General features: G+C 45.8%; 2 protein-coding genes across 2 annotated transcripts in view; one reads left to right on the top strand and one right to left on the bottom strand.

Moving 5' to 3' along the window:
* The window catches only part of chek2 (checkpoint kinase 2), a 70,357-nt gene that overhangs the window by 7,600 nt on the left and 48,896 nt on the right, over window positions 1-13,861 (top strand). The window lies entirely within an intron of this gene.
* On the bottom strand, window positions 1,270-4,444 carry LOC115776028 (glutathione S-transferase theta-1-like). The gene is made up of 5 exons (XM_030723625.1): window positions 3,964-4,444; window positions 3,296-3,383; window positions 3,073-3,223; window positions 2,621-2,797; window positions 1,270-1,933 (listed from the first exon to the last, which is right to left on the bottom strand). The coding sequence occupies exons 1-5, from the start codon at window positions 4,085-4,087 to the stop codon at window positions 1,787-1,789; spliced, it is 687 nt and encodes a 228-aa protein (XP_030579485.1). The 5' UTR covers window positions 4,088-4,444; the 3' UTR covers window positions 1,270-1,786.

The raw sequence follows: 13,861 nt of genomic DNA on the forward strand, positions 1-13,861 counted from the left end.
ACAGCAGGAGTCAAAAGTTTGTCCAAACTTTTGACTGGTAATGTTTTTTTGCACGTTTTAATAAACCACTCCAACCATTTCACAGGGCTCAAGGCTCTTGCACAGATGTCTGACTGACACCATCTTGTTTATAACATGGAGGATGAAAGGTGGAGCTCCCTGTCTTTGGATTCATGTGACCTGTTTGTTTTTCAGCAAAGGATGTGGTGAGGAAGCTGCTGGTCGTTGATCCTACAAAGAGGATGACCATTGAGGAAGCTCTGCAGCACCCCTGGTTACAGGTAACACTGTACCTGACCGCCCACCCCCACCACCCCAAATACTACAGTAATACTGCATCAGGCTGCAGTGTTTGTCTTTTTGTAGTGAGTCAGCCTCTTAGCTCAGCAGTAAATTTTATCTTCGATCAACCCAAAAGCACAGACGCAGCTGTGACCCTGCAACCAGCTGTGAGAAGATGATCATATAACAGTTCAGTTCAATTCAGTTTTATTTATATAGTGCCAAATAACAACAGTCACCTCATGGGGCTTTATACGTCAGAGTCACTGCCCCTCAAAGATGATGGTTGGAGCGTAAATTGAATGTTTCACCTGCTCTGCCTGCAGCGCTGCTGACACTACAGCAAGCATTACTGCAGCAGCGACTCCCCCGAACCAGAGGGAACAGTCGGCTGCTGGAGTTTACAGGCTTAAAGATGCAGAAGTTCAGCACAGGTTGACTGAGAGTGCAGGTGCACTGTGAGAAGTGTGGGCTGCTCACACTGTGACTGATGGTTGCAGGACAAGAAGATATTGGAGACAGCACACAGACTCATGTACCCCTCTGCAGAGGGAGGAGGACATGCTGCTGCTGCCGCCATGGTAACTGCAAACACACACAGAGTACATACAATATAACCATGACCCCAATCCTGATCTTCAAGCTCCTCCCCCAGCAGGAGGTGGCATCAACCTCAGGAAGAAACTTGAGGAAACGAGGACGAGATGGAGATGGTGAAGAGCCAAATCCTGCCAAACGGAGCCAAGCCCCACCGTCTTCCTCTCTGTAGACAACCAATCAGGTTCCGAGGCCTCGTCTCTACTACTGAAACTGCTGTAAATAAAGTTTCTAAAAAATTTTTTTATATTTTTCACTGCGTGTCTTTAATCAGCAAACATGTTCAAACTTTAAGCCTTAAAACTATTTAAACAGGTGAGTTATAAAAACATCCTCCCCCCCCATACAGCTGTTATGAAATTAGCTGCAGAGACCAAAGCAGTTTCTGTATCAGGCTGTAAACATGTTTATTTCTGCTGGAGAGTTTTAACATGGGAGTCTGTGGGGACTGACTCACTGTGGCGCCTCTGCTGGATGTTCTGCTGTTCCTGTTTCAGCTGCTTGGTCTCTGAGCAGATGAGGAACGTGGGCTCCTGTCTGGGGTTGAAGAACGGAAGGAAGAGCTTGTGGATGTAAAATGTTCTGACTCAGATACAGAAAGTGGCACTGTCTAAGTCCCAGTAACCCAGCAGCCTCCATGCTGGACTTTATTTCATACGTTAGGTTGTAGTTTATTCATGAGCCTATAGGAGGCGCAACTCAGTAAAATAAAGAGAAAACCTCAGGTGAAAAAATAAAATCAAAGCTTTTTTCATACTTATTTTCATTATAAATCTCATTTCCTATTCAAGTGATTTCAGCAGATTCAAACAATGAACTCTGTCAGATGACAGAAACTCGATCCCCAATCAGAGCCACACGGAGCCCACTCGACACAGCGGGTGTTCACTGGCTCGTCCCCCTGGTGTCACAGCCTGGCTCTGCGGCGGTCTCTGACAGCATACAGGACGGTGTGAGCTTTATCAAATGACTCTCCAACAGCTGACTGGACTCGACTCCTCCACCGCTGCAGCTGAGGACGCTCCGTCAGGACGTCTCTGCCCCCACCCAAAGGCTGCAAGGACACACACCGAGCATGCTCAGAATCAAACTCACCCACCCACCAATACAAACAGAAGGTTTATTCAAAGAGTCCATGATGTGACCTGGAAGTATCTGCATGGTGGTCTGACTCCTAAATACAGAAAGGAGCATCAATGCTTCCTTAACTGAAGCATCCTTTATGAAAGGACAGGAGAAAAGGCCATCCCATAATTCATAGCAACCAGAGGTGGCAAAATTACAGACATTCTTTACTTCAGTAGAAGTACTAATACCACAGTACTGAATCAATGTCTTCACTCGTGTACAAGTGAAAGTACAGGCTCTGAACAGTACGCAGAGTAAAGATCCCCTGACAATAATTTTCAGTCCTAAACTGATGCTGAGCCTCTTTAGTGAATCCAGCAGCTCTTTAACATTAAAAGGTTTTGTGCTGCTGCAGACGTGAGTAAATCTGAGCCTGTGTGTTCCTTCTTATTTTAAACTCCAGCCTTTGTGATGAGGAAAGTCATTTTTCATTGATACGACCTGCAGAAAGCAGCAGGGTGAGAACACGCTGTGGTCCTACATACTTTTCCTTGACCTCATGATGTTTTCTTTTGAGGTCAAAGAAAAGGAGATAGGAGGAACTTTCTGAACGTACCCACAGAGACAAAAGCTTTAACTGAGGGAGGCGGGGCTCGAACATAATTAAACTCACCTGCATGAGCTCACAGACAGCGAGCAGGTCAGCCAGAGTGATCTCATCGCCGCAGAGGAAAGGCTGTCGGCGAAGGAACATGGACTCCAGTTTATCCAGCGTGTCGTTGAGGTCAGAGAGCGCGCGATTCAAACGCACCTCATCCACCGGAGAACCCGAGTGACCCGGGAGCAGCACCTGAGGAGGGGTGGAAACAAAAATCAAACACACCTGAGCTCCTCAGCGGTGTCAGGTTACAGCAGCTTTATTATGTAACATAAGCAAGTCTTTGAGTTCCTGATGACAGAAACTTGATCCCTGATCAGAGCCAATTTCCGTTATTTCTGAAATTATTTTTTTTTGTTGGATGTTTAACAGAATCTGAGGTTTTTTTTTTTATCTACATGCTCAAATGTTGGAGCTGGACTGTAATGGAGCGCACACTGCTCCAGTATGAGGTCGTACTTGTGTACCTCTAGTATGAAGACTTTAGCAGCGTGCGGTCGTGTGTTGGTGTGATGCCACGCCGTGTACTCATCTACCCGGGCTCGTCTCTCTGGTTGCCGTGGATACCAGTGCTCTGGGACATGGTACTTGGTGGTCAGGTACTTGAGAATGGCGTCACTGTGACACATGAAACAGTCTCACACACTGAGAGAAAACACACTTTAAACATGGCTGTGTGTGTGTGTGTACCTCTCTGTGAGGACAAAGCCATCATCCACCATGACAGGAACCTTCTGCATGGGGTTCAGCTTTGTGAAGTCTGGAGTCCTGTGTTCTCCTGCACGTGTGTGAGCGCGCACACACGAGAAACAAGAAGAGAAGCTTAAACCAAAGTCCACTGGGAAATCAAGCAATTTAAGAGTTCCTGAACAATAGTCTGTTTACAGGGAACTCTATAAATCAAACAAATCATAAAACGGTGCATTTTAATGCTCTTTGTCATCAGTGTTATGAATCTGTTCATTTCTGTGCTCAGAAAGTTGTTCAGCAGCAGACTGAAGCTCAGAAAAGAAACATGAAAACTGAAAATCTGACTTTCCGCGGGTTTAATAAGCGCCGAACGGACCGGGACGGCCCGATAACGCGTCTGATTCTGTTCAGGGGTGCTCTGACGGGTGTTGCTCACACAGAAACCGGCGGGTTTTAGACGTGGTTTGGTGGCCGCGCTGCAGCGCTCGGACGAGGGTCAAAGTTCTCCAGGGTAGAGTTCAGCTGAAGCACCGCGGAGCAGAAACGGCGCTGTGCTCGGTGAATTCAGCTGTTAAGCAGCCGGTCATTGGACTAGTTACCCGCTCGGTTAGTTATCCAGCCTGGTTAGTGGGTTAGTTATCCAGCCCGGCGGTCTGGCAGCGTCTCACCTTTCCGCAGCGCCACGGTGCGCACTCTGTGCGGGATTTTGGTGCAGTTGAGCAGGATGTGCACCGCCCGGCAGGGCTGAGACAGAAGGTCCAGGTACACCTCCACCAGACGGCCTGTTGCCATGATAGCCGAGCCGTTTTTAATGTTAAACCAATGAAAGAAAAAAAGAGTCCGCAAACAGCTGTCCGTCTTCCTCTGAGAGTCTGCAGGCTGTCAGCGGATCCAGCTGCTCCTCAGCGCCCCCTGCAGCCGCACCGAGAACCGCGGCTCACTGCAGGCAGGAAGGGTTCCAACTTCCTGAAACAATAATCACCTTCCTGCTGGGAAAGATCTGCATATGCTGGAAAGGAGCTACAATCCTTCCTCTATTACCTCCATGAGCAGAGCAAACACTGAGGCATCCTTTATGAAAGCAGAGGAGGTGATGGCGTCCCACAACACACCAAACACACCATCAGCATGAATGAGAAAGGGCTGCAGCTCATTGTTTAAATACAGTTTTCTTCCTTTCCTGCTGATGTGTGTTAAAACCACAGCTGAGTGTGTCTGAATACAGCTGTGCACGCTGCTGTGCTGCAGCCTTTAGGAGGATCACAGAAAGCCTGGATAAAGGAGGAGTTACTCTGGATCGTCTCTGCAGCAGGAGCAGGAAAGAGGAGAAACTGATGTGATGAACATTTCAGTGTCTTCAGGAATTCTGTAATACATTTTTAGGGAAAGCAGAATAATTTGCTCCTGCTGCATGGCAGCCTTTCCAGGGTGTTCCCCACCTCTCATCTGATGACAGCTGGGAGAGTCTCCAGATGATCACATCAGCTTTTTGTTCTCATCACATTCATCAGATTAACAAAGAGTACACTGAGCAGGGACAAATATGTTTCTGAATTCTTCATCTCTAAAGCTCTGGCGAGGACACATCATGAAGAATCAGGTGGAAGCTGGATTCTTATAGAAGCTACAGACAAACTGACCTTAGAGAGCGACACAAAACATCAGAAATTCAACTCTTCAGCACGATCGCATTTTATGAACATGAGCCAGGCATCCTGATGCTGAAGCACATTAACAGTGAGAGCTCGTTCAGGCAGCTGCTGCTGCTGAGCTGAACATTCAGCCTGACGTCCTCTCGTGGCTGTCTGTGACTGCAGTCTGCAGGAACCACTCCAGGAATTCCTCTCACTTCAGACAGTTTGACAGGAATACTGTGAACCTCGGAGAACATCTCAGGGGTGTAGTGCGAAGACATGTGAACCCGGACGAGCCTTCACGTTTGAATTCAGAATCTCAACGTGCAGCTTTGTGGGAGCTGCAGTGAAGCCTGCAGTGTCGACCGCTGTGACCTGACACGAGCCGACCTGAGCACTGTAGCGGCTCGTTGGAATGGAACCAGAGGCGTAGAGTTTCAAGCGTTTTATTTCTTCTTTTTTGAAGAGCACCATAACCCAGACACTGTTGCACCATGATACAGTGAAAACTATAGAACAAAAGCTGAGAGCCTCTATGTAGTTTCACACACAATTCTTATGCACATTATATTCAGATATTAATCACAACTCAAAATACAACCAAATAATAAATAGAAATAAATGCATCATATCTCCTTTAAACTAACAAATTAAATGCTCACAAAACACATACTACCTTTAAACTTGACAAGTTGTGCAATTTAACTCATCTGAACAAATTAAACAACATTTTTTCCTCAGGTAAAATAAATAGCATCGCTCATAAAATGTAAAATCAACATTTCTACACCTCATTCCACTTTCCAAGGGCGCTAATTATGTTTTAGACGTTAACCAGCAAGCTCTCTATTTAGGAGTGCGCGTTTCAGCGTGGTGTTATTAGAGAAAAGAGCAAAACAACAAAGCCAACAAGGTAAACGACAATACAAGCCTGTTTCTTACAAAAATGTGAACTTATGGTTATCTGCACAGTAGATAAACCAGCATTGCAGTATTGCATGGCAAATGTTAGCATAACGTTTCAAAATAAGAGCGTGCACAGTAAGACAACATGCTATAAGTTGCGGGCACATATGGTACTACATAAACATTCACTATAAAGGAGGATATTCATTAGCAGTCGTTTACACTCCCACCAAATCCTGTTATAATGAATGAACTAATACAGGAGTAAATACATTTACACAGGATTTCTTGACCCTACTAAATGAAAAACTTCAGGTATAGGTCATATCTAATACAGCAGTGTACTCAAAGTTACCACTCACTATGTTCTAATCAGTTCTCCATAAGGAGTACCAATTTTGGATTGGTCACTCAATAACTGAATGCTTGAAGGGGGGAATTTTATTTTCTTGATTTTTTTCGCTCCCCAACTTGAGCTTTGACTTCACAAACTAGGCCATCACTGCCTTGAGCAGCCTCCACCACTCCACTGAGTTGCCACTGGGTTCGCGGGAGGTTGTCATCTTTGATAATGATGATATCACTCACTTTAAGGTTACGCTGGAGTGTGTGCCAGTTCTGTCTCGTGGATATATTCAGCAGATACTCCTTTTCCCAACGACCCCAGAACTGTTCTATCAGATACTGAACTCTTCTCCACCTCTTTGGTGCATACAGGTCCTCTTCACAAATACTCCTGGTGGAGGAAGAGCAGCTTTAGATTTCATCATAATGAGATGATTAGGTGTTATAGGCTCTAGCATCTGAGGATCATTGATTCCATCCACTGTTAATGGGCGGCTATTAACAATAGCCATGGCGTCATAAAACAGTGTTCTGAGGGAAGCATCAAGTCAACCCGTGCGTTGCACATTTCCAACAGTTCTGATTTGACGTTCCCAAACACCACCCACATGACTGGCAGAGGGGGTGTTGAAGACAAATTCATATTGTTTCTCAGTCAAGAAGATTTCCAGTAGCTTAGAGTGACATTGTTTAAAGTGTTTCCTTAAACTATGGCTTCCTTCCTGAAGCGGCACAGAACTCCTACCAGAGAATTGATTAAATCAGGTCCAGTTAATAGAGTGTCATTTAGAGAAACACCCTGGAATTTGGCTGAACAGTCAAATACAACTCTCAGCTTCCCTGGATTTCTGGGATGATATATGCCATGATGTGGAAGGTACCACTCTGCCTCACCCTTGGTAATTATTTCCTCCATGAATGCTTTATATTCATCATAATATTGTTTACTGGCCTTAAAGTTCTTCTTAAGACACTGAAGGTGAACTGTGGATAACCTCTCGTTGTTTGGCAGAGTGGGTGGACTGTTGCCCTTGAAAGGGTGGGGCATCTCATAGTGCCCGTCTTCCTTCTGCTTGATGCGTTCATTGAGGAACTGTATGAAATGAACATCATCCTGGGTCACATACTTATTTTCATAAGTTCTCTCACTGAAGTCTGATTCCAGGGCTTTCAGAATGTCTGTTGCAGATGGAATCGGCAATTCCTTTACTCTGAGAAGATGCACAAAGCTTGAATTTCCTTGTCTGTCCAGGTGGGGATTTGATGTGCCTATCATACTCCATCCTAGTTCTAATCGCTGTGCAAATGGTTAATTTTTGCCACCTAACACAACTTCAAGGGAGGTAACGCTGGTGGACATTCATATCCGATTAAGAGCCCTACATCACAATCTTGAAAGAGTGGTAATTTGTCTGCCAGGTGCCTGAGGTGAGGCCACAGTAGTGCTGTTTTCTTCACTGGAATGTATGACTTGTCCACCGGGATTAAGTCACAGCTGTAGGTCTGCTGTAATTGGATGTAATCCATGGAGTGGAATCCTCGAACTTGTAGACCATGGACATTTTTGCTTGATATGATTGTGTCGATAGCTGTCATAGTACTAAGTTTCATTTTTAATGGTCGGGCATCTACATTCAGTTTATAAAGTACATCTAAGACAAATGTTGAATCACTCTGTGTGTCCAGTAGTGGATAAGTGAGTACTTCTCTCTGTGGCTCTTGTACTGAGGACACAAAGACTGGAACACTAGCTGAGGTAGAGGAAGCACAATGTGTTGATGTGTGGGACACGACATTGTGAGTATCCTGGCTTGTGTGTTCTTCTGTGGATGTGGAGCCATTTGTTGTTACTTCCACGGGCCTTTGTTTCCTCTCTTCGTGCAAGCAGGTTGGATGACGGCTACAAATGTTACATGTGTCACCTTTAGCAGTCCTTGGTAATATGACCCTTTCTTAGGCACCCAAAGCACAGCCTCTTTTCAAGAATGAATGCCTTTTTAAATTTCGATCCTTTTTGCAGCAAAGGTGGAGCGCTTTGCGATACCATGGGTTTCATTTTTACAAACACAGCAGGGTACTTTTACTTTGCTGTAATTTGTCTTGTTTCTCTGGAGTAGAACTCTTCGTGTTTGTGTTGAGAGCTTTGGCTCTCTTTGATGACCTCTCATTTGTATGCTTAAAATCCATCACGAATGGAGAGGCAATAGGGTTACAGGCTACTTGTGCCTCTCTATTCAGGAACTTTGAGAAGCATGCAAGATCTGGGTACCTTCCAGATGTATCAAGTGCATCCACAACAATTGGACTCCAGTTTCGCAGAATCCACTCTGGTAATATTTTGAGTAACTTGTGGTTTTCCTCACAATCATTAAGGACAGCTTTGACATGAGGGATCCCTTCAGTGCAGCCTTGGAGAAAGTCAGCGAACTCTCATAGTGCTAGTTATTTGCACGTATCTTTGGCCATCTTGCAGGTTTATCTCAGAAAGCCCTTTGTATAATGAACAGGTTCCCATACCTGTCTTGTAAAACTTGCCATGCTCCTTTGTATGCGTCCTCTGAGTCTCGATAAAAGAAGCTTTCTATAGCCTTGTGTGCCTCTCCAGCAAGATGTTTTTAATTTTAAAAATTATCTCATTTGCTGGACGAGGTTTTCTCTCAATAAGAGCTACGAATGATATCTTCCAATCTGTAAATCTTAAGGGGTCACCACTGAATGCAGTTGGTTCGGGGACCAGCAAGCGGCTTATGCTTAATGAGCTGGATATTGCTTGGGCTAGACTGTCAGACTCTTGGGCCATTGTTACTTCAGGAGCTGCTTAGTGAGGCTCGAACGATGCAGCATCTGGATTCAGTTGAGCTGTAGGTTTGGTCTGATGGTAAGCAAAGTTATTTAGATTATTAGATTATTATTTCTTTTTTTTTTTTTTTTTTTTTTTAAAGCCTGTCATGTCTGGTAGATCTTGCAAGCAGAACTGTGATCTGAATGCGTTGTTGTGCCAAACATATTTGCTATTTCAAGATGAGCTCTATAGGTTCTCAATAGGCTCTTCTTGTTGATGTTTTAACCCTTTATTTTATTTATCTGAGTTATTTTTCCACATACTATGTAACAGCCAGAGCTGACAGGCTGAAGAAGAGGAAAATAAAGAGAAGAAAAAGGGAGAGAGAAAGGGAGCAAAAAAAAAAAGGGGAAAGAGCACAAGTCTATTAATCAGATACTTCATCACTTTAACATATAAAAAAATACTATCAATACTTGCAAAAATAAATTTGTGTGTGAAAAACAAAACTAACAAAGCATGTTACGCACACCAACAATTTTATTGAGTTGTGATTGAGTGGGCGTTTGTGTCTGTGTCATGTTTGTGTCTGTGTCATGGAACGTACTTACCAATGAGGGCAAAACGCTGCAGCTCCACCCATCAGAAGCCAGAGGCAGGTACGGAAAGCCCCCGGAACCCCAGGCCACCAGCAGCCCACCAAGAGCCAGGAAGGCCCCCGGCCACTCAGTCCAAAGACAACCGCACACCTACCCAGCAGACGGGAGAGGGTGGTCTCAGACGGAGCCCCCCCAGTCGAGGAGCGAGGGCTCCAGGGAACCCAAGGCGATGAGAAGCCAGCCCCCCCCCAGCGGCCAGCCCCCTGCACTGGCCGGCGGCAGGGCTCCCGGGCCCACGGCACCCAAGGACCGCCCGACCCTTCACAGAGCCCCCCCCCCACGCCGAAGAAGCCAACGCAGCCCCGCACCGCACCCCCAAGGGGCACAGGCCAGCACCCACGCCAGAACACCCAGCCCCCCCCAGGAACCCCGAGGCACCCCCATCCCAGGGGGGTAGGGGGGAGGAGGCAACCAGCAAGGAGCGGCCAGGAGGCAAGGCACAAGGCCCAGACCCAGGTCCAGCCATACATACAAACACACCCAGACACCCGTGTACACATTTATACACAGATACTCATACATGCCCATACATACTTACCCACACACAGATATGCCATACATACACATTCACTCACCCACCCATACTCACGGAGACGGTGACAAATACACAAAGACACACATTCATCCATAGCTACCCACCCTCTGAAGGCGGGGCAAGTGGAAACCACCCCAGGGCCAACAGCGACCCCAGGACGCCACCAGCCCGGTCCCCAAGGAACCACCCGACCCCTACCCCGGGCGAGGCGCAAGAAATCGGGGTGTAAGATGACCCATCCACCCCTCCTCCTCCCCAACTTGTAGGTCTATGTGTTAATGTTTGTGAGTGAATGAGGTGTATAGGGTGCAGTTAAAATTGACGGGACAGTTATGCCACAAGCGCCAACTGTTGGTCGTCAGCGCTTGCCCACACTGCCCCCCCAAAACCCTCCATGTCTAAAGTGCAAATAAAATTTGGAGACAGACAGTGACGAGGATCCGAGTGGGGCCACCTCAGCGGCCCATCTCATCAACCTCTGAGTAACATGCCTGCCCCAAAGGTCCTATGTGTATCAGGTTGTAAGTGTGTATGTGTTGTGAGTTATAATGACTAAAGTGCAATTAAAACGGAGAGGCAAGTGGTGGTGCAGCTCTCCACGTGGCCTCTCCATCCTACATCTGTGAGTGATGTGTATTCTGTGTGTGTGTGTGTGTGTGTGTGTTTGTGTATGGGGAGGGGGGGGGGGGGGGGGGGGGGGCATATGACCAGGAAGAATCCTGGAAGAAGAGAGCCAGCTGTCCGCTGGCTCAATAGGCACCCCGACCTCCCACACCCCAGCACAGGGCAGGGGGAGGTGAGCCCGGGGCCGCGGTGACAGCATCCCGGAGCACTGCAGCACCCGAGGTTGGCGCCCTCGCCCCCACTGCAGAGGGCGGCCCGCTCCTCCTAGATGCCCATTCACTCAACAATAGACACAAACAGGCGACAGGACATACTGGCCTGGGCATGGAAATGCAGTGCCCAGTCCCCCCCAACCACCCCACCGCGGCCCCATCCCCCACCCCACCCCCCCTGCAATGCAGGCACCCCAGGGCCCCAAAAGCGTAGACCGGACATCCCGACGTCAGGCCAACCCACCCCACCCGGCGGCGCGGCCGGGACAGCAGAGGCCCCCCCCCCGCCAGGGGGGGCCCACCGGGAGCCGGCGCGGCCCCAGTGCCGGGGCCCCAGACCCCAGCCCCCAAGCCATACAGGGAAGACCAGCCAACCGACCGAGGGCCGGCACCACCCCCCCAAGCACCCCGCCCACACCCCAGGACCGAAGGCAGCACCATCCAAGCCCCCACCACCATCAACCAGGACAGGCACACAGACATCACCAGAAGGTCGCCCCAGGACCCCAGCCTCAGGAGGCTACCAGCTACCCAGGCCCCCGGAGTCCCCCCCCACCCCCCCACAAAGCACATCAGGAGCAGAGCCCGCAGCCCACCACCCCCACTAAGTAATGGAGCTGAGCAGTGGGAACCAAAGAGAGTCAAATTCCTCCAATTTGTTTTTAGAAGAAGCAGACATTCTCTCTAAACTAACATGATCTACTAATAAATTTCTGTACTGAGTAATACATAGTTTATTTTTTGTCTTCCAGTTCATGAGGATCATCTTCTTAGCGATGCACAAGGCAGTAAGAACTATGTGTGATATATTTAACTCCATAATTAATTCACTGACATCACCTAAGATGCATAGTCTGGGGAAGTTGGGATACGACAGCTAAACCATGTGAATAGATCTTCACAAATCCTCTGCCAAAATCTCTGAACTGGTACACAAGACCACAGAGCGTGTAGATGATTATCCTCTGAATTGCTTGTACAGTGGGTGCATATGTTTGAGTGTGTAAGGCCCATTTGGAACATCCTTTGTCCAGTGTAGTATGTTCTATGGAGAATCTTATATTGTACAAGTTGTATTTGGGGTCTTTTAGTCATTTTGAAGATATTTAAACATATTTCTGTCCATAAATTTTGATCCAGGTTGACAGAAAGATCACGCTCCCATTTTGTAATTGGGAGGGAAACTGAATCATCAGTTTTTATTAATAATTTATATAATTTTGATAACAATTTTGGGGTACAGAGGTTAAGAAATTCTGTTACCCAAGTAGGCATTTCTAGATTCAATTGATTAAGGTTAAATCTTCCCTGTAGGACGGACTTAACTTGTTGATATTCCAGAAATCTACCATTGCCAATTCTATATTTTGATATAAGTTCTTGGAACGTGATAAAATTTCCATCTTGGATAATATGTTCTAAGTTATTTATACCCTTATCACGCCATAACGGAAAATTCAGCATTTTCTTTTTCTGACAAAAATCTGGATTGTTCCAAATGGGTGTTAGTTTACAGGGGATGAGTGAAGACTTAGTTATTTTTAAAAATTCCCACCAGGCTGTCAGAGAGGTATTTATACTAAGGACTTTATAGCAGTTATGATGTTTAATACTGGAACTAATGAAAGGTAAATCTGAGATTTTTATTTTTCCACAAAACGCCTGTTCTAGATCCAGCCATGGGTTGTCTAATGAATTGGATTTGATCCACTTTGAAATATACTGCAATCTACTGCTTAAGAAATAGTAATAAAAGTTTGGTAATTCTAGACCTCCACTGTGTTTTGGCTTTTGTAAAGTTTTTAAGCTTATTCTTGACGGTTTGTTTTTCCATAAAAATTTTGAGATGTTTGAATCTAGTGACTTAAACCAAGGAAGAGTAGGTTTATTAGGGATCAATGAAAATAGATAATTAATTTTTGGTAAAACCATCATTTTAATGGCAGCAACTCTCCCCATGAGTGATATAGGTAAACTGTTCCAACGTGTGAGATCATCCTCTATTGTTTTTAATAAGGGGATATGATTTAATCGTACCAAGTCTGAGAGCCTGGCGGAAAAATTTATGCCTAAATATCTAATATTTCCTGACTTTAGTGGGGTCCTAGAGGTTCTCTGGAAATTACAATTCAGAGGCAAAACTGTTGATTTACTCCAATTGATAGAGTAATCAGATATAGATGAGAACTTATCTATCAGTGTGATAGTCTTCAAAAGAGAGCCTTGTGAATTCCCAAGGAAAAGTAATACATCATCAGCATAAAGGCTAAGTTTATGGTCCATATTTTCAGTTTGAATCCCTTTAATATTTACATTTTGACGGATTGCTGCTGCTAGCGGCTCAATGAAAATTACAAAAAGAGAGGGAGAGAGTGGGCAGCCCTGCCTAGTGCCCCTCTGCAGACTGAAACTTTGTGAAATGAGATCATTTGTCCTAACACGCGCATTCGGAGAGCTGTGTAGTGTTCTGATCCAGTTTATAAAGGATGAACCGAATCCAAATTTTTGCAGAACTGCTAGTAAGAATTTCCAATTTACCCGATCAAATGCCTTCTCTGCATCTAAAGACACGATTGTCGTCTCTAATTTGTTAATAGAACAATAGTCTATTATATTTATCAGTCGACGTGTATTATTGGCTGAGTGCCGACCCTTGATAAAGCCTGTTTGATCTGGATGTACAATAAATGGAGTAATACTTTCTAATCTTTTGGCAAGGGCTTTGCAAATTATTTTAAGATCTACATTAATGAGAGAGACTGGCCTGTAGCTGGATGGGAGTGTGGGGTCTTTGCCTGGTTTAAGAAGCAGGCTAATGTTAGCAGAGTTTAAGGTTGGAGATAAGATGTGGTCATTCTGAATCTGAGTT

The sequence above is a fragment of the Archocentrus centrarchus genome, unplaced genomic scaffold (assembly GCF_007364275.1).
Source record: "Archocentrus centrarchus isolate MPI-CPG fArcCen1 unplaced genomic scaffold, fArcCen1 scaffold_26_ctg1, whole genome shotgun sequence".
Classification (NCBI taxonomy): domain Eukaryota; kingdom Metazoa; phylum Chordata; class Actinopteri; order Cichliformes; family Cichlidae; genus Archocentrus; species Archocentrus centrarchus.